The sequence below is a fragment of the Pipistrellus hanaki genome, assembly GCF_964339955.1.
Source record: "Pipistrellus hanaki genome assembly, chromosome: X".
Classification (NCBI taxonomy): domain Eukaryota; kingdom Metazoa; phylum Chordata; class Mammalia; order Chiroptera; family Vespertilionidae; genus Pipistrellus; species Pipistrellus hanaki.
This window is the reverse complement of record NC_140524.1, coordinates 31,259,437-31,286,984: the sequence shown is the minus strand read 5'-3', so window position 1 is coordinate 31,286,984 and position 27,548 is coordinate 31,259,437. Positions and strand designations below refer to the sequence as shown.

Genomic DNA, 27,548 nt, shown 5'->3' with positions numbered 1-27,548 from the left:
GGGCCAAATCGAGCCCGCCAGGCCTTGCAATGTGGCCTTCACCGCGCTGTCATCACTGCACTCTGCTGTCAGTTTATGACATTGTCAGTTTATGACTGTTCAGTAAACCATTCGGCCCGCGATTTAGGCTGGATTTTAGATTTTGGCCCCTTCTCTGATTGAGTTCGACACCCCTAGCCTACACCATTATGGCCAAACTGGTTGAACAAAATTCTAGTTTTACATCACTGCATAGATCCCCTGTGTTTTCAAAATTAAATTAAATTGAAATAAATTAATGTCTGAAAGTGACAAACAGATGTGGTATAGTCCACTAGGGCAGCCCTTTGTTAAGAGGATGACTAATTGCTTCAACTAGGTGATTAACCTTAAGCATTCTTAAATACACAGTGCTCTATCTTTGGGTATTTATTCAACTGTTCTTCTAGCTCCATGACTCATTCAGAAATAGCTCCTCTATTATACTGTAAATACTTGTTTGCCTTCCTATATTCTTTACGAGGTCTATGAGTCTTCAAGGGTAGGGATGAGATCTCATCCATTTTTGTATTCTCAGGATATGGTGTTACAGTTGGTAAATGTTGAATGAAAGCATTAGTGCTTCATTGACTGTAACATTTTTAATCCATGAAAGCATCTCGTATATATGACCCATGGCCATGAGCCTAATGCCGCCATGATCAAACACCAAAGGAGCAGCGGCTCTCCAGGTGGATGGGGGTGGGGCTCAAGCTACTAGCAGCGATGGGCGCTGCCAGCTGAGGCAAGCAAAAGGGAGCTATTTTTCATCAACATGTTTGACTCAGCAAATCTGGATTTCCAGAGACTCACTCAGGTTAGTGGCAGTTTCCATACTTTCTCAGTTGTCAGATGTGCATTTCCTACTCCCTCCATAGTTTAACTTTTCTGAAGTGAGTCTGTGTCTTATAATCAATGCATACATTTAATGGGGCAATTTCCCCTGCCGCCCAAAGCTATCAAATTGATGCTATGTCTTATGATCCACAGTGTCTTATAATTGACGAAATATAGTATTTCAATTTTGGTCTGCAGACTTTGGGGATTCCCAATACTTTTTCAAGAAGGTATGTGAGTCAAACCTATTATTTATCATCATCATCATCACTCAAGGACATGTTTTTATTGATTTTTAGAAAGAGGAAGGGAGAGGAAGAGAGAGAAACCTTGCTGTGTGTGAGACATTGATCGTTTTCTCCCGCACCCACTTCAACCAGTGATCAAACCGGCAACCTGGGCATGTGTCCTGACAGGGAATTGAACCTGAGACCTTTTGGTGTACGGGATGAGGCTTTAACCAACTGAGCCACACCAGCCAGGGCAATACTATTTTTAAATAATATTATTTGACTTTTATACTTTCTCAGGAGTGTGCAATGGATGTTTCCAGATAGTACCTAAGGCTAGTATAACTTTGTGTTTTAAAAAAATTAACAACTTTAATTTCTAATAAGGTAAACATTGACAGATAAAACCCACATAAAGAAAAGCTCTTTGGGGTTCCCAATAATTTTTAGAAGTGTAAATGGGTCCCGACACCAAATACTTTCAACAATAAATATTTTCAAAAAGTTTGAGAATGGTTATCCTAGAGAAAAGAAATAGTGAACAAAGCCATCCCGTTATATAAGAGTTTCATCCAAGCTCATTAAGAAAAAAAGCATATATCCTTTCCAAGATGGTTCCTGAGGCCATAAGCTCTGTCCAAAAGCACACTGACAGAATGGCTGAAAATCTTTATTTCCTCCAGAGACCCAAGGCCTGATGGGTGCTATAAAAATTTGTTCTTTCAGGCTCCCTTAGAGCAATCAGCACGTACACACTTTCTGAGTCTGCTGTATAATTGCCACTACCTCATCTTAATAACAGGCATAATTGCTCTGAGTTTCCATCGACCCTTTCTTGCATCTCCTCTCTGAAGCCTCAATTTTGGAAATGGCACTTGTGAATACATGGAACGTTTAACCACTTCCAGTTTTCAATTTACAGTCAAAGTCATCTATCAGCAGGAGAGGAAGGCCCAGTGTGAAAACTACAGAATGTCCTTCAGACTTCACAGTTAATTTGTTTGTAAATTTGATTGTTATTGTAAGAAGAACATATTGCACATGATGCTACTTGCAGATTTACTATTTGTATCTCTGTATATTGGGTTTTATCAGTAAAGACAAAGAACTTAACCCTTTCAGCACTTTTGAATTTAGGGAGAGGAACAGGAAAGCATTACTTTTTTTCTTTCTTTTTAAAATATATTTTATTAATTTCAGAGAGGAAGGGAGAGGGAGAGACAGAAATGTAATGATGAGAGCGAACCATTAATTGACTGCCTACTGCACACTTCCTACTGGGGTTTGAGCCTTTAACCTGGACATGTGCCCTGATCAGGAATTGAACTGTGACTTCTTGGCTCATAAATCAATGCTCAACCACTGAGCAATTCTGACCAGGGCACTTTTTTCTTTTGAGTCTATTTTAACTTAACTTTATATGTATTTATTAAATACTACTATATATCCAGCACTGTGGGAGACACAACTATAGAAGGAGAGACAACTAGAGAACAAGCCAAGGTGACATGAAATCAAATGTGAGGCCAGGTGATGAGATATAAATTCTGAGAGAATTCAGAGTAAAGAGAAGACCATTGTGGGTCTTCATGCAAGAAGAGGTGGGGCTCCTATCTGCCTAAGAATGAAGGCTTTGCCTCCATAGGAGCAGGAAGTAATAAGAAGCTCCTGGAATCATTCTGCTGAGTTCCTTCCTGCTAAGAAGTTGCAGAAACTTGTCTGTTACAAGTTGTTAATATTACAGTATTGGCTTGACGGAATAGATCAAGCCTCCAATTCCCTTTGGCACCTAAAGCAATTTACAGACCAGAAGTATGACTGCATGGCTTTTATGAAATGGTCTGATTTCATTGATCTGAGATTATGTTTTCATTTCTGTAGCTACTGCTAGCCCTTCTTTCCAGTATAATATTTCAGGCAGGACCTATTAAAAATTCCACCATGGAGATATTAAGATATAAGTGGGCACGGTTCTAAATGGGAAGAACAATATCACAACTCATGATTGCTCTGCTCAAAAGTTCATTTCAAGTTAGACTAGAATTCCACAGATTGTCTCTCTTTGTTTTAAAATATATTTTTTTATTGACTTTAGAGAATAAGGGAGAGGGAGAGAGAGATAAAAACATCAGTGATGCAAGAATTATTGATTGGCTGCCTCTTGCACAATTGAGGATTGATCTCGCAATCTGAGCATATGCCTTGACTAGGAATCGAACCATGACTTCCTGGCTCATGGGTCCATGCTTAACCACTGAGCCACCATGTCTGAGCAGATTGTCTCTCTTGTCTTAACTCTGTAATATTTCCAAATGATAAGGACACTAATAAGAGCAGATGGCCCAATGAACATTGAGAGGGAAGACTTAGCAGGTCCTATTTTCATTAGACCTCCAGTATGCTTCTGGGTTTTGCCCACCACTCCCCTGTGTGTAATACAAAACAGCATGTACTCAACAGATGGTCCAGTTCAAGCTTCATGCTTCTAGACCTCTGGAGACTGGCCACCTGACCAATTACCATGTGTACAGAATCATTTAAGGAAGCAGGCAGGGTATGGACTTCAGCCTGAACAAAAGTAAAAAATGGTGAGATGAATATTGAATGCTTGAGCTTCAACAAGAGGGGAGTCAGAACCACTCTCACAAACACAATGAGCACCTATACTTGAGGTCTCCCAATGCCAACTTCTTGAGGATAAAGCGATGATGAAATCCTCTGTGGCAAACAGTCCACTCTAATTAATGTTACATCCAAACTGTAAGCATATCTGAATGACTCTAGCAGCAACAATGACATGGAAATTTAACACCTCATTGCACAGTGTGCTAGTTATTAAGCTATTTATTGTCTCATAGTTCCAAATTCACCCTTTTAAAGATGTTGCTTTGTGTTACTAGGCTTGGGACTCTGTGAACTACATTTCTCTTTTGCCAGCTGGATTTCTGATAGGTCCTGACAATATAGGAAATAAAATTATTTTGGAAGGCTGGAGGAGAGAGAAAGGACTTGCTCCTGTCTGCTTGCTTTCTGTTCCTGCAACAGCAGCCCTTCATCTTGGCAACAGTAGCTGGCTGCACTTAACAGCTCCTTTCTGTACTCTGAGAATCAGTTTCATCATGACCCCTGAGATGTACCTGAAGCAGCTGTTTGGCATCTTCTCAGAGGAGTAGGTCCCACCTCAATGGAGTAAATAAATCTTCTGTATTTCTAGGTTATGATAATTCCAACTTCTTTTTTTTGTTTCTCCTTTGTTTCCCAACCCTAGCTAGAGGTTGGGGATGCTTCCTGCAGATATTATTTCTCTTTTATTTCCAACCTTTTAATACATGTACAGCTCATTCCCTTTATTAATTTCTCTCTGCTAAAATAACTAATGTGGTTTCTATTTTTCTGACTGCTTGACTGAGATTCACAGCATGAACTCATATACAAGGGCAGAGAAAGAACAATACCCACTGTAGGCCAGTGGAAAAAGAAAGCTAACAAAGATGAATAAGAACCAGCAAAGACTGCCTCGGCTCCAGAGAACTTGTTAGTCACTAGCATCTGCTGCATATCTACTGGCCTATGAAGCTGTCATGTCTAGAAAATATGCATACAAAATAAATTCACTGTGCTTGGACTCTATGAAGTTGGTTGACTGGCTTTACCCAGAGTTTCTCTGACTCTCTGTACCAGCCATGCTGATGTTATTATTTTCTAGAAACTTTTCATCTTGTGATTTTTGAGGATGATTTCACGATGGATCATGCCACTCTTCCATATGCCTTTTGGAGACAGAATTCTGTACTGAACGGTTCAGAAGGTTGGCCCATGACATTTTCCATAAACTTAAATTTACTTGTAACTATTAATACATTAGGTGTTTACTACTAAGTATCTTTTATATTCCCTCATGCAAGTCTCCTTGTCAGAGATTGGGATTGCTCCTTCAGAATCCTCTTCTTGATTTAAAGGCAGAAGTGTAGTCTGAAGTGGATAAATAAATACCTTCTCTTCCTATGGATCTCAAGATAAACACCTCTCAGTAGGTATAGCCTCTTGGTAAATGTTTTATATTTCTCTGGGCTCACTTTCTCAAATATATTAACTTTTGCATGAAAAAGATGATATTCCTGATGACAGCCAACAGAACTTTCCCTTTGAATTGTTTCCATTTTAAAAAGATGCATTGGCACTGATTCATGCACTTCCCTCTCCCATAGTTAACAGAGAGGACGCCTTTACTTATAGGTATATTCTGAAATATAATTAGGCCAACTGGCTTAGATTGGGACATAGGCCAGGATGTTGGTCATATAACGCCCAGACTGTAACCACTGAATTTTACCAACCAGATATTTCTATATCTTCGAGAGTTTGGGCTTTGTTTCAGGTCATGGTGCCTGAAGAGTGAAGTTTGTGGAAGACTGAGTGGTTCCAAAGTAGTCTGCAAGCTTTGCATCTTGTGACTCTCCCTGAACTTTGAAGATGTTTTTCCTCTAATGCTTATAGTTTTAATAAGGGCTAACATGCCATTGTCCTTTATGTGGAAAGAGGACATTGCTGAGGGGGTTTTATTTATGTGATAAACTATGTTTTTGATATAGCATTGAGCATGGTACTTGACTTTTATTTTAAGACCCCAGAAAACTCTGGCTATTTGCTTGGGTGTAGACATTTCAGTAGCACTTGGATATGCTGGAGTTGAAAATGACCTGCTGCTTTCTACTTTTTATAAAAACAACCTGAGCTGTCACTTTGGAGGAAGCAATGCAAATATCTCTGACAATAGGTTATTATACCCCAAATGTGATTCTACTTAAAACATGCAAGCCTGAAAACTGCACTTAAAAAAAGAGTTTAGATGAATTTGGAAAAGGGAAATGATATTTAAAAGAACTCTTTGGACCACCTTATTGCAATGCTTTTCTCAGTTTGTCTTCTGTTAAATTTGGGTTTTTATATATTAGAATTTTAAAGAAATGATTGACATGCTTGGAACCTGAATATCTTGATAAAAAAGAAAGATTATTGGATAAATAAAGCATCTTATAGACTAATATTTCTTCAAAAGTCCTAGGGCACTGTTTTCTTCTTATGAATACATCAGGCTCATCTTTCCTTTTGATTTCCTATTTAGCTGGGAGCCTCTTTGTTTTGTCTTGGGAGAGTCACATGCATCATACTGACCTAGATAAACTCTGTCTTCTTATTTATCTACTCTCATATTTAATTTTTTGGGGAAATTGACACACATAGGCTACCCACTAAATAAACTGCTCCTTTACCTCTTGATTTCAAATAGATGGAGATGATTTAAAATCTACATATCTCAAATCACTATGTCTGAAACTCTTACTGCATTCCAGCCTTAGCTTTACAGTCAGCATGACACTTCTTTTTTATTTTTATTTTTTTTTTAAATTTCTTTATTAAGGTATTACATATTTGTCCTCATCCCTCCATTAACCCTCCAGCTTCCCCCCCATCCCTCATGTCCTCATCATCCTGGTGTTCATGTCCATTGATTAGGCTTATATTCATGCATACAAGTCCTTTGGTTGATCTCTCTTCCTTTCGTCCACCCTCCCCTAGCTTCCCTCTGAAGGTTGGCAGTCTGATTGTTGCTTCTCTGCCTCTGGATCTGCCCCTGTTCGAGCATGACACTTCTTGAAACCAGAAAGAAAATGATTTGGGGTACCATTCAATGACTATAGTGAACATCCTTTAAGTGACTTAGATAGAGCTTCACATCAACATTAGGCAGATGAAACATTCTGTGAGGGTCAATGCAGTTTAAGACCAGTCGCTGGAGCACATGTTTGTATAGCCCATCAAACTCATCTATAGATAGATATATGCATGCATTTCTCTCTGCAAAAGATATACCTATGTATAAAGGACAGAAGGAAAGATTACACAATTTCTATAGCTGTGCCAAATTTCTTCTTGGTCCTTTTTATCTTGGTTCAGTAAATTATCTGTTCAATTTTCTGTTCTGTGAATAGGAGGTCAAACACTACGACAGTTATGAGCCACATAATAACATTTTGGTCAACTGCAAACTGCATATACGACAGTAGTCTGTAAGATTACAATCTTGCTATAATCTTTTATATCAGATTTTTACTGTCTTTTCTATGTTTAGACACACAAATGTTTACCATTTTGTTACAACTGCCTACAGCATTCAGTATAGTAACATAATATACAGATTTGTACTTATGAGCAATAGGCTACACCATATGGTCTAGGTGTGTGGTAGGCTATACCACCTAGGTTTGTATACTAGTAAGTATACATAACGATGAAATCACTTAATGGTGCATTTCTCAGAGCTATCCCTATTGTTAAGTGGATCATGACTGTATTACAGTAGTGCTGTTGCTGCTTCTACTGCTAATCTATTGAGCACTATGAACCTGGCATTTTTCTAAGTGATATCTATATCTCTCTATACATCTATACATCTGTATCTATATCTATATCTATCTATCTATATTTATCTATATCTATCTATATCATAATATACCTATCTATCTATACTTATTAATCCTCATGACTTCTCTATAATGAAAGGTAACTTTATCATCTCATTTACAGATAAAGAATTTTTCCCAGGGGTGTACATCTGTAGGTGGCAGATCTGGGATTCAAATCCAGGTAGTCTGTGTTTCCAACCACTGTGATTTACACGTGTGTGTGTGTGTGTGTGTGTGTGTGTGTGTGTGTTTATTGATTTTAGAGATAGAGGAAGGGAGAGGGAGAGAGCAATATTGATCTGAGAGAGAAACATCGGTTGGTTACCTTCTGCACCCACCCCAACCAGGGAGCAAACATGCAACCTGGATATGTTACCTGACTGGGAATCAAACTGGCAACCTTTTGGTACGTGGGACGATGCTCAACCAACTGAGCCACACCAACCAGTGCCTGACTTTTTATACTGATATAACTAGGAAGAAGGGTCTGCCCTAAAGCCGTGTTTTGTCTCTTACACACTCTATAAAAAGATTAGAGAAAAGCTTGGCTTTCCTTTGCAGTTTCAGAAGGTGTTCTGTATTTGCTGGCACAATGAGAGTAGGTTTGGATTGAATGAGTAATAAATAAAATTATCCAGGAATATATTTTAATTAGAGACTGACAATTACATATATCTCGCAATCAGCATAACCACCTTGCAGAATTATTTTATTCTTATGTCCTCCTACTTTAAGCAAGTATATGATGAATCAACAGAAAATATTTCCTGAAGATGCCAATTAATGTCTTACATCATCCTTTATATTGGTATAGCAGTTCATACTTTTCCAAGTGCTTTCACATTTAAAAAAAGGTGGGGGCACTTAATCAACAATCGAACCATTTATTAAATTAGCCTCATAAAGAGGCATAATTAACTGGTTCTAAAATTCTAGTGTCTGTTTTCCAAGTGTAGTGCTAAATCTGAAATTATAGAGGAATCTCTTTTGGGTCAATAAGTAGACAAAAATGATTTAACACTTTTTCTATAGTGCTGTATTTCAGAAAAGAACAGAATAAACAATTCAAAAATAGATGTTCTTTTTCTAAAATGTAGAAATGGTAACTAAAAGTTCTGTTTCTTTAGCATTATTATATAATTTTCAGCTATTAACTTTAACAGATCACTCATTTACAGATGCATAATGTGGAGAGCCACTCGGGACTCCTAAAGAAAACTGTTTTTAATGGTTCTTAGTGCTGCTGTCAAATCAGAGTCTGAAGAACATCTATGACAGCATAATTTGATTGCTATATAGATCAATGTTTGTGCCACCTTCTTTCCATATGCCATCTACCTAACCACTGTGGCAAATGAACACATAAAAGCCAATGTTTCATGTAATACCATATGACCTCTCTCTTCACTTTTGATCAATACCAACAATTTACAGTTGCAAGTACCTCTCAAAAAACAAAGTTCTTTCATATTTGTTTTCTTGTTTAAATTTACAATAGTTTTAGGAAACAATCTGTGTTTTTATCCCACTTTTTACTATTGAAGAAGCTCCTAAATAGCTTGCCTAAGGTTGCACTGTTAATAAATGGTAGAATCTGGAATCATAACCAGGACTGTCTATGTTCATTCTACTAGACATGCTACCTTGGTAAAAGGGAAATAAATGGATGGTTAGGCATTTGTCCAGATAACTTTGATAAAATATACCCCAGAACCACTGAAGAAATAAATGAATAATTACTCTAAGCTAATAAGCACATCTTTTAGAAAGTGAGCTCATTTTTATTCAATAGTCATTACTTTCTAATTCAAATACTTCTACATTTAAAGTTTTTGATATATGGAGGTCTTTTAGCTGAGAGTGGCTAAGTTAACAGCATGGTTAATGTAGGCTGTGTTCCCTCTTTATTTTGTAGAGACTAGCACTTCCCTACTTCCACATCTCCATTTATGATTATGAACCTTTGGACCAGTAGGAGGGACTGGCTGGGACTTATGTGTATTGACCCAGTGTATGAGGCTGAAATGAATGGAGCAGAACATTGCTAATTTAGGATGCTTCCATTTGGACTGCTGTTGCAGCTAATTGTGAGCAGTGAGATATCTGGACTATTGATGTCCAGGCATGAAAAGAGAGAAAGAAAATGGGAAAATTCATTGGAGGTTTAGTTGGTATGAGTTTATTATTATTATTGGAAAAAACCATAACATTAAATATATCATAGACCATTTTTAACTTTGGTAGTGTTATGTATATGCATATTGTAGTGCAAAAGATTTCTAGAGCTCCTTCATCTTATAACACTGAAATTATATACCCATTAAACACTAATTCCCTCTTTCTCAATCTCCTTGGTAGCCACATTTATTATTTTTTGTTTCTATGTTTTTGATTACTTTAGATAATTCACAGGAGTGGAATCTTACAGTATTTGTCTTTTTTGACTGGCTTATTTCACTTTGCATAATGTCCTCAAGGTTCATCCATGTTGTAGGATGTGACAAGATTTCTTTATTTTTTTATGGCTGTATTATATTCTGCTTAATCCTGCTATAGTGTTTTTTCAACTTATCTTTATTGTTGAGAGTAATACAGATGCCCCCATTCTTGTATAAGTTTTAATGCTATCTTACTAATCACTAATGGTTAGTGATTGCTATAGAAGTGGTTGATTCAGTTGGTTAAACTAACCATAACCAAATAGGAAAAAGCAAATGCTTGGCAAAGGGCTTCAAGAAAACTCTTTTGGTTTCATAGTACTATCCCGAGGGCCTTGTTAATCTGCTGATTGAGCCATTTTTCACTCTCTAATCTTCTCTTATCCCTTTGTCACCTTTCCTTTACTCCCATCTAGCTGTGCCTGCTGCCCACTAGTATTGCTGGCCCCTAATTGAAGTGCGTACAGATATCTCTGATAACTTACTTTCATTTTTCCTGTCTTAATGTTTACCTGAAACTTACTCCTTCCTTATACCACATATCCCTCTGTCTGAATTATCTGGAGTGTGGCCACAGACCTTTTCTGTTTTGACAGTGAGATAGGTTCTGTAGCCATTGAAGGATTAGGAAGGTGTGCTGGGGGTGAAGGTGATGAGATTTTCATCTCTGGTGGCAAGAACTTTTAAAATAAACTTTCTTTTTTTCCCCTGAGAGATCCCTTTATTCAACCAAACTTATTATAATTCAGATTTTCTTGATTCCCCACAGAGCCTCAAAAAATTCCGAAGTCTGTCCCTGCAGGGAATTTCACTTATAATGGCCTTCATTTGAAAGATCTAATTCTGTTCTCTTTCAGTGTGCTCATGGGAGAGTGATGGAAGTGCACAAAGAAAAGCAAGTAACCCCTGAAGAACTTGAGTTTCAATATCATCTGTATCACTTAGGGTAAAGGAGGACATTCTGTTGGCAGGGGAGAGAGGAAGAGATGAGAGACATAAGGCAAGAGTTTTAAGAAGAGGGGAAAGAAGGTACCTTTTCTGTTCTCAAACTATTGTTTCTTTTCTCCTCTTTTTGTTCTCCCCCAATTGCTGTAACTTGTCACATTCAGATGTTATTATATAGAGTTTTTTAAAAAATACGGAGTTCACTTGATAATGTGAATGGACATGCAGATTTTGAAGAGGAGACTTCTTCTTTCCTCTTTTATCCAGTTATGGTTAATTTATGCAAAGCTTGGGAAAAAAAATCTGAAGGACAATAGATAATGGCTTTTTTAGTCATGTAAAGACAACCAGGGAAGGCAGAGGTGTGTTACTTGGGACAGATGGTACAATGCTGATGGATAAAAGAGAGAAGTTTTTTTTCTTTTCTCTTTAAGAAGAATGACTACAAAGAACATTGATTCAAAGTTACCAAAGTCCAAGGTGGGTGAAGGGACTGCAAAAGAGCAGCTAACTTCTTTAAAGAGAGTTCAAGTTTCCTGGACAAAAAGAATTACCTCTTAGAGAGAACTTGCAAATGGGCTTTTAGAACATATTCTGGTGACTATTGAGAAATAGTGAGCAGTAGAACATGGGCTACAAGATTAAAGATGGTTAAATACAGTTCTGACTTCAATAAGAATCAGAAGATGTGCCCCACAAACTGCATGGAGGTAACCTGATGTTGTTTTGGAAAAGACCTTGAGTGTGTTATTAAGTAGTTGCTTTTTAGTTCTTAGATAAGGAAATGGTGATTATGAATACTATGACTAGAAACAAATGATGCCAAGTCTTTCTTATTTCCTTTTAAACAAAACTAGCAACCTGAGGTTGGTGAAATTTCTCATGATACTTTTGTGGAAGAGTTGAGGGAAATATCAGTGAGGGTAGTGGCTTTCAAACTTGTAAACCACTCAGTAAGATATATTTTATACCATTATCCAGGCTATACAATTGAAATGGAAGTTTCATGAAACAATACTTACTTACCCTTACTATACATGACACATTCTAATTTTTTTTTTGTTTTATTTCATTAAAAAAAGCTGGTCATAGGCTATTATGCTGATTTCTGAATCCAGTATGAATCCACCACACAGGTGAATCCAACACATGGGTCCATAATCTAACAGATAACTAGTCTGGTGGTGCCACAGTTTCATCTGGGCCTATCTATTCATCAATTTTATCATGGGTGAATACTTAGAAGGCATTCCTCAAATCCATAGTGACACAAAGCTGAAGACATTTAATAATAGCAGAAGAATACAAAGAATACAAAGATATGGGCTGAACCTAATAATATTGAATTGCATAGAGGCTAATGTAAGATCCTACACTACATGCAAATAACCAAGTGTGCAAATATAAGATGAGGAGATGGGTGTGAGAGACATGAATTTTTAGTCCTCTGTAATCACATCAAAAGTGTCCAAAAATCCAATTCAACTTTAGCTATAGTTTCTTAACTTGTGCTCTCTATTTCCTTAGTATTTTGAAAAAGTACCTTGGGAATCACTATACCATTGGGTGGGGGTGAGCCTGAATACAAAAGTTATGAGATATACTTCTTGTTTGAATCTGCTATTTGCATCAGTTTTGTAAAATGGGAACTTATTTTATTTGAAGTAAACATTCTTTGGTAAATCCTTTTGAAAACCAACAGGCAAAATGAACAGAAACAGAATATAGAAAGAGGGTTCTATATTTTGGATTATTTTATTCATTTCTGAAAGCCTCATTTTCAAAGAGATAGAGATGAAACATGTTTCTAAGAAATGTAATGGGAACATTTTCAGAGAAGAGTGAAAAGGGTGGTGAAGGAACTCAAAACCATTTTAAGTGAGGTACAGTTAAATGAATTGTGGATGTGACTTTGGAAGCCTGAGAGAGTTGTTCACATATATTGATAAGGCTGTCATGTGGAGGAGAGAGTTTGATATAGTAGTTTGGTGAAAAAAATATGAACTTCAACATCAGTTAGACCAGGTTCAAATTTGGACTCTGCCATTTATTGGTAATGTGACCTTGATCAAGTTACTCAACTCCTCTGACCCTTGTTTTTCATGTTTATTAAAAATAGGGAAACATAATACTTACTTTGAAAAATTGTCATGAGGATTAAATAAAATAACATACAAAAATATCCAGTACAGTGCTTAGTTCACTAATACATATATTTCATAGAAAATAGGTTAAGTTAATAATACAGTGCCTAACGAGTTGCAGTAAGACTAAATGGTGAACATTAAAGAAAGAAGAAAAAGTTAAAAGGATCCCAGAAGAGTTTTATGTTAGTCAGATATTGAAAGATGGAATGAGCTGCTTTGAGGAGGTAGTGAGTTCCCTGGCACCAGAGGTATTTGAGAAGAGATTGGTATGTTATTACATGAGGAGAATATTCTAGAGAGAAGTCCAGCATCAAATGATTGGGTAGAGGAATAGGATTTCCAGTAGATTAACTACATCAATAGATTAAATGCTTAGGGCTAAAGTTTGCTCATCCAAAGAACCAGTTGCTGTCCTTATTCTATACCATTGATGATGCTTCCCCTACCTGTTAGGACCATCTGACAAATAGGTATTCTGGGGACCACTTGGGAGTATACAGATGATCCAGTAAGAATTTAGGGAGGATTGATTATATACCAGATACTCTAGAAAAACACCTTAAAGTGTGTATCTTAGGAACAGTGGGTCAGCAGGATTATCTGTCTTAAAGAAGGTCCATGTTTGCTTATACTCTATATCGGTTATTGGGCTGACCTGGTGAGGCACATTAAGCTAGCTTCAAGGAGTAAATCAACTCTCAAATTTGCTATCACACCAAGAGAGTTGGTCTAATTCCCAATTCCATTCTAGTCAGGTATGAGATGGAAGTGAATTATCAGAGCAGGATGATTCAAAAGCAGCAATGGAAATAAAGAGCCCGATCTCTTCATAATCAACTCATCTCCTGAAGTGAAAGGCCTGGTTGTTTATAGCAGTGCTTATAAAGGGAAGTTATGCTTCAGAGTTTACACTGAGAGTTCAGTTTCACATTTTAGTAAATCATAAAAGATATCGATTTTGAACAAATGGCTGATTTTATTGTCAAAGCAAATTTCATTTCTTGAGATGATTAGATTTTATTAAACTACTGCCTAAGTGCCACTGAACACACACTCTGTGAATAAACAGCATATTCCTCAAGCAAACAACATTACATTTGTCACCCACTGAACAGAATGATATTTGGTCATCTCCAATTGTTGTTGAAAACACCGAAGTTGGAAAAATGCACATTGGGGTCAGAAAGCTTATGCTCCAATCTTGGCTGTATCAATGGTCATTGTACAATACATATTTTCACCTGTTTTCTCCTCTGTAGGTGAGGGTAGTTATACTTTTCAAGAGTGGTTGGGTTGTGGAGAGAAAATGTGAAGAACATGCTTAGCATAGTTCTTGGCACATATCAAGCTCTCAAAAAGTGGTAGCTATTATTATTAGAATTACTATAGTAAAAACATTAGGATATGTTGAAGATTAGGGCAGGCTATTGAACAATGATTCTTCCTGGGGCTAATATTTGCCCATCAGAAAAGTATAGAAGACAAAAGCAAGTAAGATAAAGAGGACTGTTGTCTGCATCACTTCCCAGCTGCCAAAGGTACTCTGCTAGCATGGATGGACCTTCCCTGTTGGTACCTTTTGGTTTTGAAATGCAGGGAAAGTGTCAGAGAACTTTAGGGACTGTGCTATATTTATCTTAAGAAAACTTCATGAACTTGGAAGGGACCTTGAGAAAAGAGCTGATCCATGTTCCTGACTCCAGAGAGGCCTGTTTTTCAAACATTCATAGATTATTGCCAGTCAACATTTGCTTTACAAGTTTCAAAAGGTGGGGACTCTGTAAGATCTTTTGATAATGTCTAATGCTGCCATGTAGGCTCAGAACAAGTAAGCTCTTCATAAGGTCCGATTCAAAGCATCATGCTATAGCAGAGGCCTCTCTTTTCTCTCCTGTCTGTTCCTAACAGCAGAATCTGTGTGCTCTCATTTAGACATCTGTCTCCACCTTCACCCATCAATGCATTTTGATTTAATGATACATGAAACTTGAGCGCACGCAGTGTAAGCTCAGCTGGATCATCGTAAGTACTATTATAAACAATAGGGGCTTTGTTTTCTGAAAGTGTTTTTTTTTTAATTTCTTTATTGATTAAGGTATCACATATTTGTCCTTATCCCCCATTCCCATCCCAAACTCATCACGCATGCCCCCACCCCCCCTGTTGTCCGTGATCACTGGTTAGGCTTATATGCATGCATACAAGTCCTTTGGTTGATCTCTTCCCCCTTCCCCCCACCCTCTCCTACCTCCCCTCTGAGTTTGACAGTCTGATCGATGCTTCCCTGTCTCCGGGTCTGTTTTTGTTCATCAGTTTATGTTGTTCATTATTTCCCCTAGATGAGTGAAAGTGTTTTGAAGTTCCCTACTCAGTTTTCTTCCCTCTAGCTGAAGACAGCTCATGTTCTTAAGTACACGGGAAACATGATCCCCAATCTGCCACGGTTGTCTAAACAGACAGGGGAAACTCTCACCATAGAGGCTGAACATCTGGGGAGGTGCACCACACACAGGCTTCCTGCTGGCAGACACTCTATCTACTCACCCATCTGATTTCATTGAGTGTTCCCCAATTTTTGTCCACTTGTGCCACACATGGGTAATGATTTGCTTCAATGGCCAAACCTCCCCTTCCCGGGGAAACATCTCAAAAGTCTAATCTATTTTCAATTTTTCCATTTCCTCACCTCCTACTTTATACTGAAAACTGACTCCAATTAATTAGCACTCTACCAAAGGCACTCTTATCAGTCACAGATACTGTCAAACTAATGGCTTCTTAAAAAACCATCTTATTATATGTGACCTCTAAGTAGCATTTGATATTAACAATTCCCTTCCTTTTAAAAGCTTATTTCCTTTGGCTTTTTCCCCCTCCCATACACATTCCTAGTTTTCCTTCTATTTGTTAGGTCTCTTCCTCTCAGTCTCCTCTGTGGACTCCCATTCCCCAGCCTTCTCTTGAATAGTGACATTCCGAGGATTTTGGTCTTAAAACTTTTTTTCTTTTTTTATGCTATATAGCCTACCTAAAAAATCTTTTCCACTCCACTATTTTCCATTACCAGGTATAAACTCATACAGGCAGTCCTCAGGTTAATGTCGTTTCATGGTTCTATCACCACCTCCTATTTACAGCATTTATTAAAAAAAAAGTTTTGTCATTTCGATGTATGTAGATATGTGCTTTATGTTTTTTTATTATTTATTTATCACAAGTAAAAGTCAGGAATTGTTATTTTTCTTTTAATTTTACCATTTCACTTCATTACTGCTGTGTATGAGCTCCATGTGAGTGATGTAGGTGCTTATGTAGGTGGGTTCTGACTTATGATGACGAAAATCAAGTTATGTTGCACTGTAGGAATGGATTTCTGATGTAACTGAGGACTTCCTGTGATCTCAAATTTTATCTCCATTGCAGACATTGAGATTTATAGACCTTCAATGAATTGCTTCCCAAGTATATTTATCTGGATGCACATGGGTACCTCAAACTCAACACATCCTGAGCTGAGTCCATTATCCAACCTTCAACCAAAACCTGCTTCTTCTCCTCTTGTATCCTTCTTTTCAAGGAATGGTACCACAGATATATAGTTCATTTATCTGAAATTAAATCTGTTAACAAGTTCTTTTTAAAAATATATTTTGATTGACATCAGAGAGGAAAGGAGAGGGAGGGACAGAAACATAAATGATGAGAGAGAATCATTGACCGACTTCCTATTGCACACCCCTACTGGGGATTGAGCCACAAACTGGGCATGTGCTCTGACCAGGAATTTACCATGACCTCCTGATTCATAGTTCTATGCTCAACCACTGAGCCATGCCCACTGGGGCTTTGTTTTCAAGTTAACAAGTTCTTTGATTTTAGCTCCAATATTTTGCCAATCTGTCTAACCTTCTTAATCCATACTGTTGATACTTTGTTTGGCCATTTTATTGCTTGCCAATGTAATGAATGTAAACCTGAGCAGCTTCATGGTCAGTGTCATCACAGAGTTGTATTCCAAATAAATCATTTAAATAGCCTCTTTTCACAAAAAACCAACATTAGAAACCAACTTAATATGTAGGGAAGTTTCTTGAAAGATGCTAGTCATTTATATATTGACTAAAGGCCTGGTGCACAAAATTCATGAACAGATGGGGAGGGGTTCCCTCAGCCCAGCATGCACCCTCTCCAATTGGGGACCCCTTGGGGGATGTCTGGCTGCCTGTTTAGGCAAACCAGCAGTCGGACATCCCTCTCACAATCTGGGACCATTGGCTCCTAACTGCTCACCTGCCTGCCTGCCCGATTGCCCCTAACTACTTCTGCCTACCAGCATGATCACACGTAACTTCCCTACTCTGCCAGCCTGGTTGCCCCCAACTGATCTCTCCCTCATTGATCCTCCCCTGCAAGCCTGATTTTGCCCCAAACTGCCTTCCCCTCCCAGCCTGGTTGCCTCCAACTGTCCCCCCTGCTGACTTGATCTCACCCCCAACTGCCCTCCCCTGGAGACCTGATCTTGCCCCAACTGCCCTCCTTTGCTGGCCAATTTGGTTCTGATTGGTCAGTTTCTATGCCAGTCAGTGTCAAAAGTTCCATCTCCTAGGCAGCCATTAGCTCCCCACAGCACCCACATTTGGTTCTGATTGGTTGGTTTCTATGTCAGTCAGTGTCAGAATTTCTGCTTCTTAGGCAGCCATTGGCTTCCCACAGCACCCAAATTTGGTTCTGATTGGTCAGTGTCTATGCCAGTCAATGTCAGAATTTCTGCTTCCTAGGCAGCCATTGGTTCTTCACAGCACCCACATTTGGTTCTGATTGGTTGGTTCCTATGCCACTCAGCATCTTTGCACCTATCAATGGGGCCTGATCAGAAAGGTGGGGCTGATCAGCAGCCCTAGTAGAAGCCTGGAGAGAAATGGAGGCCCGGCTGGTGGCCAGACTGGGCGAGAAAGAGAGAGGCAAGTGCTGATTAAAAGCTGTCTCAGAGGCAACAGATTAGTCCCTGCTTCTCTCTTCAGGCCTCTCTCTGGCCCATATTTGCAGCCCCCTCAGCAGTCAGTGATGGGGCACCAGGCCTCCAGCAGAAGCAGTTAATGCTGGAGGACTGACTGACTTCCGGTTGGTCGAGTCTTGGTTGTTACTGGTTGTTACAACCCAGGGTTTTTATATATTAGGATATGTTTTGTCTCTGTCACACCTATATTATTTCAATTGTCTCTTAAGTGATCTCCCTGCCTCTAACACTGTTTTTTTTCTTTTTTCCTTCTCACTCTCTCTACTACAGCTAGAATGATTTTTGAAAAAGGCATTTCCATGCTTACTACTATTTTAAAAATGCATTTCTTTGATTAATGCTATTATTTGTTTCCCATTGTCCACTGGTCCCTCATATGATAAGGTCCCTCATCATATGCTTCCCCTTGGCTCCCTAGCTTCATCTCTCACTACTGCTCCATATTCTTTGTACCATAGTGTCCTTTTGGTATTGGTATATATGTTAACTGTGCCTGGTGAGCACTTATATACATGTCCAAAGAAAATACAATCTACTTTGGGAGATTAGTTGGATACACAGTTGGGTAATGGAGAACAGATTACATGTTAAGTGTGGTGATACTAACTTTCAGTAAGGGGATGAGAGAACAATGAGGGCTAGAACCATTGAGGAAGGTTCCCATAGAACAGATGAGGTGTGAAGATGGTGAGGAGTAATACTTGGATCAAGAGAGGTAATTCTGGACTGAGTGAATGCAGCTGTGAGAAGCAAGGCCCTGATAAAGGTGGGGGGTTATAACCTGGACACTGAGGGAGAGATCAGTATGGACTCATTGTTCTCTGAAATTCCAACAGGAAAAATTCTAGTTACTCTTTAGGGTGTTTTAAGCATAGAATAGGGAATGATGATTTACCAGGGTCCCTTTTCAATAGGTTGTATTCTACATCCTAAACTGAAAGAGACACGGTCACTTTTATGGTGGCAATTATGGCTTGCAAAGTGTCATGTGAAAAATAACCCTTCTCATGGTGATGACGATCATATATTTTCTCTATTTAGATAAAGAATTCTCTGTTCAGCATAACTTTTCCACACAGAAACAGATAAGCTGTTTAGAGTTGACTGGTTGCAATTCTACGCGTGCTATTTTAAGTTAAAAATATCCCATAAGTGAATCATATATGTGTATCTTCTCTTTCATCTCCCTCTTCCACATAAACACATTCACACCCTTCCTTACTGCCATAAATCATGCTCCTTTTTCTTGCCTTATGCAGGATTTTGCATCATAGAAATTTAGGCTGCTCTGGGATTTGATAGCCTGATCCACTCAAATCTCTCATTAAGAATGGTTCATTCACTGTGTTTCCCAGGCCTCCCAATTCCCATTTTATTTTTATAGTTGACTCTATTTGACTATTTTCTGAGTTTCTGGGTTAAGGCAGAGGCACATAGAGAAGAAACCCCTAAAAATATACATTTCTAGTTTTTAATAGAGATGTGTATGTATGGCAGATGGAGATGGGAGAGGATATTAGAGCTAAAGACTAAAGCAAGGTTTCTGGGTGATGTGTTCACTTTTCCTTCCTTGCTATGTTAGGTTTCATGTGGCTTGAATAATGAAGTAACAGGAATATCCTAACTGGAGGATATCACCGGCTGCCTAACCAACAGTAATCCTTCTTTCCTTGCTAATAGAGCCCTGATTTTGGGTAAAAAATTAAGTAGCAATGTGCTCAGGGACAGTGACCCAGTTCCAGAGGGTCTGAATCCATTTTGGAGATCTCATTTCCCCTTTGCCAGTGACTGGTAATGGCATTGGTAAGTGACTTGATTCTGTCCATTCTGGCATAAGAAGAAAATATGCTGGCATCTTCACCTACCTGTGGTCATCTCACTATGTGAAATAATTAAACCTTGTTGTTAAAACCACTTTTAGATAAGTGCTTTATTATTTGTCATCAAAACCATCCACTCTGATATACTAACCAATCTTAAAACTCTCAATTTCTATTCTAATTCATTTGAAAAGATTACCTAATAATTTATTTCATCAGTCATAGATTTATGGAATATTATAGTTTAAAGGGCCCTCTGAGTATAACTGGTCTATTTCCTTTATTTTATTTTACTTATTTATTTTTAAAACACTTTTATTGATTTCACAGAGGAAGGGAAAGGGAGAGAGAGAGAGAGAGAGAGAGAAACATCAATGATGAGGGAGAATCATTGATCGGTTGCCTCCTGCACGCCCCACATTGAGGATTGAGCCTGCAACCTGGGCATGTATCCTGACTGGGAATCAAACTGTGACCTGTCAACTCTCAACCACTGAGCTGTGCTGGTTGGGCTATTTCCCTATATTCCTATTTTAAATACCAACCTCTTGTGTCTGAAGACTGAGAAGATTATTCCCATAGGTCTGTGCTGTATGCTCCATAATATCTCCACATGTCTAATCTTGATTTTGTAGAATTGTGGTAAAATCAGACTTTTAGACTCAGATGAGAGCTACACTGAATTTTCTCACTTATCCTTATTGGCATAAAGCTTTCCTAAATATATGTAAAATAGATCTTGGAGGGAATGTTGTTTTTACTTAAGAAAAATTTCAAATGCCCTAGAAATAGCTATTTACAGGCACATAAATAACATGCTCATATCTTCATTTAAAGAGATGTCTAAAGACTATAGGAGTCAGCCAAAACCAGTTTGGCTCAGTGGATAGAGCGTCAGCCTGTGGACTGAAAGGTCCCAGGTTCGATTCTGGTCAAGGGCATGTACCTTGGTTATGGGCATATCCCCAGTAGGGGGTGTGCAAGAGGCAGCTGATCAATGATTCTCTCTCATCGATGTTTCTAACTCTCTATCCCTCTCTCTTCTTCTATCCCTCTCTATCCCTCTATCCCTCTATCCCTCTCTCTTCCTCTCTATAAAAAAAATCAATAAAATATATATTAAAAAAAAAGACTATAGGAGTCAGTACTTTCGCAAATGTGAGATACTGTATTATTTAAAAATAATGAAGTTATGTATCTAGGAAAATAATTAATAAATGAGATTGGCCTTACCCTCTAATTGATTCAAATTTGAGAGACTTTAATTTTTATGCCGACATTCCATCTAGCCTTACTCCTATCCTAGCTTGTCATTTTCTCTCACGTTTTTCTGAGCAGCAAAAAAGTAACTTACATAAGGCAAAACTTCTGTTATCTGATGTTATAGCAGATACCCCAGGCTTCCTTTCTACATAATTTCTGTATGAGGAAATGGTTATTCATTTCCATGATGCCAAATGGTGATAACACTTGAAAACCAGTGGCGCCTACCTGAGTGATGTCCATTCCTGAGTCACAGCTCAGTGGCTGTGTAGAAGTCAGACCATTTGAGCCGATTACAGTGGAGATCACAGCATTCTCATCAATTCTCCGAATCATAGTCCCATCCACAAAGTAAATGAATCCATGCCTATCAACTGTGATGCCTGTTGGGAAAGAGCAAATGAGCATTAGGAGGCTAGCAGGCCACATTTGCACCAAGATCAGGAATTTGAAAGAAGCTGTAGAAATGGAAAAGCATTTTAAAGACATATGGATTCAATTTTGCTCAGCACGGCCAGGACAGTAATGGGAGGGATCTGTTTGGGCACACATTAGCTTCTTAGTGTATTGAGAAGAAATGACAAAATGTAACATGTGGAGATAAAGCCAGGTCTAACAATTTTGTGTTATTCAGTTTTACATTTCCACCCCCTGACACTTGCTTACCACCCACAAACAAACAAACAAACAAACAAACAACCCTTTTTAAGATAAATGCAAAAAGACACAGGAGGCAGTATGTATTACATTTCTTTTGGGGTACAGATGTATAGGCTACTTGCTTATTTTCATAGTTGAATTAGAAATAACTGACTTGGAAAGCATTAACATTCTTTTCATCAATTCACACTCAGTTAACAAGGAGTTTGTAATAATACTGATAAACTGGACTGAGTTTTATCTCTGTAATACCTATTAAGGGGGGAGAGGGTTGGAGAGCAAAATTATGGTGTCACAAAGGGAATGGTTAAGCTTCTAGAAAAAAAATAAAAGCTAATAAAATTTTCACAGTAGTTTTTACATACTGTGTTAAGAGCCTGGTTCCTTGGAAAATAAAATAAAAATAGCAGTTAGAAAGCTAGTGTTCTAATACTGAATATACCACTTACAACCAATGTGTAATTTTGATGGAGAAATTTGTCTCTTTAAATTTCAGCCTCTTCTTTAGTAAAATATGGAAAAGATTATCTGCCTAAGATACTGTGATTTGTTTTTGTTCCTATTTCTAACAAAGAGCCCCTAAATCTCTTGAATTGATTAAATTGTGAGAGATAAAGGTGTCTTTTGTTATGCTAATGAGCTAATTTTCAGTTCTCACCTAAGTATGGGTTGGTTGCCAGTGGAGCCAACCTTGTGATTAGAGGGTTGGAGAATGAGGGCCAATGATTTAATCAGTTGTGTTTATGTAATGAAGCTTCCACAAAAATCCCAAAGGACGTGGTTCTGAGAGTTTATGGGTTGTGTGCACATGTGGTGAGTTGGAGAGTGGCTTATTCTAAGAGGGCCTGGAAGCTCCTTTCTTTTTCACTATATCTTGCCTTATACATCCCTTCCATATGGCAGTTCCTGTATTTTATATATATTTTAAATATTCTTTTTATTGATTTCAGAGAGGAAGGAAGAGTGAGAGAGAGATAGAAACATCAATGATGAGAGAGAGTCAACGATTGGCTGCCTCCTGCATGAACCCACTGGGGATGTGCCCGCAACCAAGGTACATGCCCTTGACCAAAATTGAACTCAGGACACTTCAGTCCTCAGGCCGACGCTCTATCCACTGAGCCAAACTGGCCAGGGCTGTATTATATATTTTTATAATAAACTGGTTATCCAGTAAGTAAAATGTTGCTCTGAATTCTGTGAGTCACTCGAGCAAATTAATAGAACACACACTGGGGGTTGTAGGAACCTCTAATTTATAGCCCAGCCAGTCACAATCACAAGTGACAATCTGGACTTGAGACTGGCATCTGACACTATCTCCAAGTAGATAGTATCAGAATTGAGTGAAATTGTAGGACAAGAATTGCTTGTTGGTGATATAGAAACCCACCCACCCTCACCCCCTTTACACTGGAAAATGGTTTTAGGACACCTTTTATCTAGGTAAGGCGACCAACTGTCCTGGTGGGTCAGGGTTCAGTTTTAAAACTGGGACAGTCCTAGACAAACTGGGATGAGTTGGTTACTCAAGCCCAGGTTATTATAAGTATCATATGAAATAATACATTTAAAAAGGGTCTGACACATAAAGAACATATGGTTCAACTCCTGCTTCTCTTAGTGCTTTTGACAGTGCTCTTGAAAATAACCACATGGCATTACTTTAAAACTAGTCTACAATTTTAACTTCTCCCATCTCTCCTTTATTCAGACCTTGTGAAACTTAGAACGTATGTTAAAAGTTAGGAACATCTGTGATAAGAAGCATGTTCTTTTATCGCATTCACAGGCATAATAATTTTCCTGGCCAAAAGTGAACTCATCTAAAGACAGTTTATAAACCCAACTTAATAAACTGCTTTTAGATGAGCTAATTTGTTGGCAGGAGTTTAATATTAAGACTCAGCTTTATGGTGTACTTTGATTAATCCTGATGCTCCTCATGAAGTATTAATCCTTAACATCTATAAAAGCTACAGATTCATTTTAACTTTCCCGGAATACCTCTAAAGTCATTTATGTTTTGGTGAGTTCTCCAAGGAAACCAGCATGTCCAAATAAGGGGAAGTTCATGCCAATACATCCCTTTATGATTTTCAGAGGCCTAAGAACCTTTAAGGAGGTTTGTAAAAAGACTTTTAAGATGGGGCTAGGTCCTAGGATGGTGACACATGAATATTTCTTTTATCTCCAGAACATTTGAACTGAGGATGAACCAAGGAGGTACCTCTACTTTAATATATATATATTTCAGAGAGGAAGAGAGAGGAAGAGAAAGATACAAATATCAATAATGAGAGAGAATAATTGATCGGTTGCCTCCTGCATGCCCCACACCAGGGATTGAGCCCACAACCCAAGCATGTGCCCTGATGGGGAATCAAACCATGACCTCCTGGCTCATAGCTCGACACTCAACCACTGGGCCACACCAACCAGGTAGTACCTTTATTTTTTATTTTTGTTTTGGTAAAATCAATTTCTTGAATGCCTAGAATTTTGCCTGGTTTGTGGAAGGCCTGTAATTTGAGATCACCTTCTGTGACCTCCATATAAATATCACTGAGTGTGAAATGTAAATTGTGGCTGGTATAAGAGGATGCACTGAAAGATCAAGACTCCAGTCTGGAGAAAGAAAGGCTTAGAGTAGATGGTTTATGTATGAAATTATGAATCTTTACCAAACACATATTGAATGTCACTATGCCATGTGTTGTGAGGGCCAAAGGACAAATAATCCAAGTACGTGGAAAGTAAAACTAAGAATAATACTTGTTAAGTGGGAGGTAGTACACTTAGAGAATCTAATCCTCTGAAAAGTGGAGGATATTCACAAAGGTATAAATAGATGGATTCCTACCTAAATTAGTATATTTGGGGATGTCCTACATTGTTATGCTGACCAAGGAGGACAACTCTGTTAATTGATCACTATACATGTCATTCCATCAGGGTGAAGTTTGTATTGATCCAGAGATGATAATCATAGAGTTTACATGTTTTTCCCACTTTTCATTTTTGTGAACTTCTAAAAATACAGTGAACTGTTTCCTCTGTTCCTGTCATTGAATTCCACAGATAATGTTTATTACTCACTATTGGCCTTCAGGGCTTATTTGGCAGACAGTTTTTAGGATACCATATTTTCCGGTGTATAAGACGACCCCCTAATTTTACAGTTAAAACATATATTTAGGCCTATATTCGCTGTATAAGACTACCCCCCACTTCCGAGGCAACACCAGTTCTTTTTTTAATTAAATTTTTAATGAATGACATTTTTCGAACATACTGTAATATACCATACATTGATACGATAAATGGAAGGTCTCTTCACAAATGGCAATGCCATGAACTTGACCGAGAAACAAGAAATCCAAAAGAGAACATTAACAATGATGGCATCATCTGGAAAGAAAATTACATGAAGAACTTGCAGAAAACGCTTCTTTGTGAGTTGGAAAATTCGTTTAGCGGCATATCCAGACAATTTTTGGGATCAAGTTGGAAAATTCGTTTAGTGGCATATCGAATGTTTTTCAGGATATACTCAGTGTATAAGACGACCCCCGATTTTCGGTTGACTTTTTTCATTTCAAAAGTCGTCTTATACGCCGGAAAATACGGTACTCTCTTTTCATATAGTTGTATAGCAATTTCTTTTATCGTGGTTCAAATTCTAAAATACTCCTTTTTCCTTGAGACTCTTTAATTAAATTTGATTGAATTACACTTACATTTGGAGTTGAAAGAGATTGTAAAAAGAGCTTTGAGAGACTGTGTGATAGGTGCTTATTAATGTACTGGGCATATTTTATGTGAATATATTTTTCATTTCCTTCACCAACCAACCAACCAACCAATCAGGCAACACATGAACTAGTGAGCGCGTGCGTGCGCACGCACACACACACACACACACACACACACTCCCCAAACAACTAGTTTCACAAACTTGTCACTGGTGTATTTAATTTTCACTGAGGTTTAAGGTGTATTTAATTTTCACTGAGGTTTAAGGTGTATTTAATTTTCACTGAGGTTAAAAACCAAATCTAAAATTCCAGGCAGGAAAAAGAATTATTTTTGCCATTACTTGAGGGGGGTGGTTTTCCTCCCATAAGGAGTACTGGTATAGTGCAGAGATGTTGATGATACAGTATGATCTATTACTGTCTGTTAGACTGAGTAGGAGGAGGTGGTACATGCCTAGTATATTTTAAGCTTTATTCTTCAGAGATAGTGATGTGAGTGATTTCAGATAACATAAAACCATCTGGGGCTAGCAAAACCTGCAGATTCAATTGAATTTTATTTTGGGAGATATTGTATCCAGCTTTCCAAAATTTTGTGCCCAATGTTGTAGCCATAATTTATTTCAATGGTCACATCTATTGATGTGTTACTGACAGCATTTTCATTAGCCCTTACACAATTGAAGGCACAGATTTTCTCACTAATTTATGGAAAATAAAGAACATTATAACCTGATGAACAAAAAGGTAGATACAGTGGCAGTAAAGCACCGAACAGACTGTCAAATTATAGCAGGAAGGCTGGGGAATGTTGGGGAGGGGAGGGAAAGAGATCAACCAGAGGTCTTGTATGCATGCATATAAACACAACCAATGGACACAAGACACTGAGGGTTGGTGTGGGATGAGGGTATGCGACAGGGGTAGGGGAGGTTGGGGGATGTCAATGGGGAAAAAAAGGAGATATATGTACTACTATATGTAACACTTTAAACGATAAAAAAATAAAAGAAAAAAAAAGATTTTGGATAAGAAAGGAATTAAACTTCATTGAAAGAACCACATCCAGGGTTTAATTTTTTCACCAGTATTCATTTTTAGAGCAAGCAAAAGTAATATAGATCTCTCATATAACCACAAAGTTAGGCAATGATGCAGGGTGGGTGGAGGTGGAGGTGGGAAGAACGGCACACAACAGCTTGAGTCCCCATACCACCACCTCCATCAAGGAAAACATTAGGCTCAGGCGCCAAGACAGCATGTTTAGCTTGGAGCACATTTTTACATTTGTGAGAAAATAAATAAATCCTTGTAAATTAGTGCATATAACAAAACCACTGACAGATCATAACCTGGAAGTGTGAATTGTGCTGTCTCCATTCATCAGCATTAAGCCCTAACAAGCTCTTTCTATGGAGGGACCTGCTCATAAATAAACTGCATCTTGTAAAAATAAAATTATTCAAAATGTCTTATGCAAAGTAGGGGACATTATATAATAGCTGAACTGCAGGCTCTTTTCTTCATAAAGCATAGCTCTGTATGAAACAGCTATAAATTATGGGCAAAATTATTTGACTTCTTCCCTTGTCTTATTATCCTCCAATGAATAAATACTATAATTCTTGAGGAGACAATTGCCTAAAGCTGGGGCAGCCCGGATGGTTACTAATAAATTTATCACCTGTTGGGGAAGAGCACGCCGCTGATCAATACTGAAGCAGCTGTGGCATCCTGATGTGGGGTCACTGGGAGTCCAGATGTGGAGGTTAATAGCCTGGAAATAGTAGCTAAAATCCCAAATTAGATAACAGTGAAGATCAGAATTTTTGGCTGTGCAAATGCCAATTTCAAATCTTGGCAGAAGGCATCTCTGTAATTTATAAAAATTACAGTTGTTGAGGCCACCTACATTTTTATTGTTTCTATATTAAAAATGAATCTTATT

The 27,548-nt window shown here is 38.1% G+C and overlaps 1 protein-coding gene across 5 annotated transcripts in view; it reads right to left on the bottom strand.

Annotated features, from left to right (window-relative positions):
* TENM1 (teneurin transmembrane protein 1) overlaps positions 1 to 27,548 on the bottom strand; it is a 915,501-nt gene that overhangs the window by 56,537 nt on the left and 831,416 nt on the right. For all 5 annotated transcript variants that reach the window (XM_084870761.1, XM_084870765.1, XM_084870762.1 and 2 more), the window contains one exon: positions 21,411 to 21,565. In XM_084870761.1, the coding sequence (XP_084726887.1) occupies positions 21,411 to 21,565 (155 nt within the window). The remainder of the gene's footprint in view (positions 1 to 21,410; positions 21,566 to 27,548) is intronic.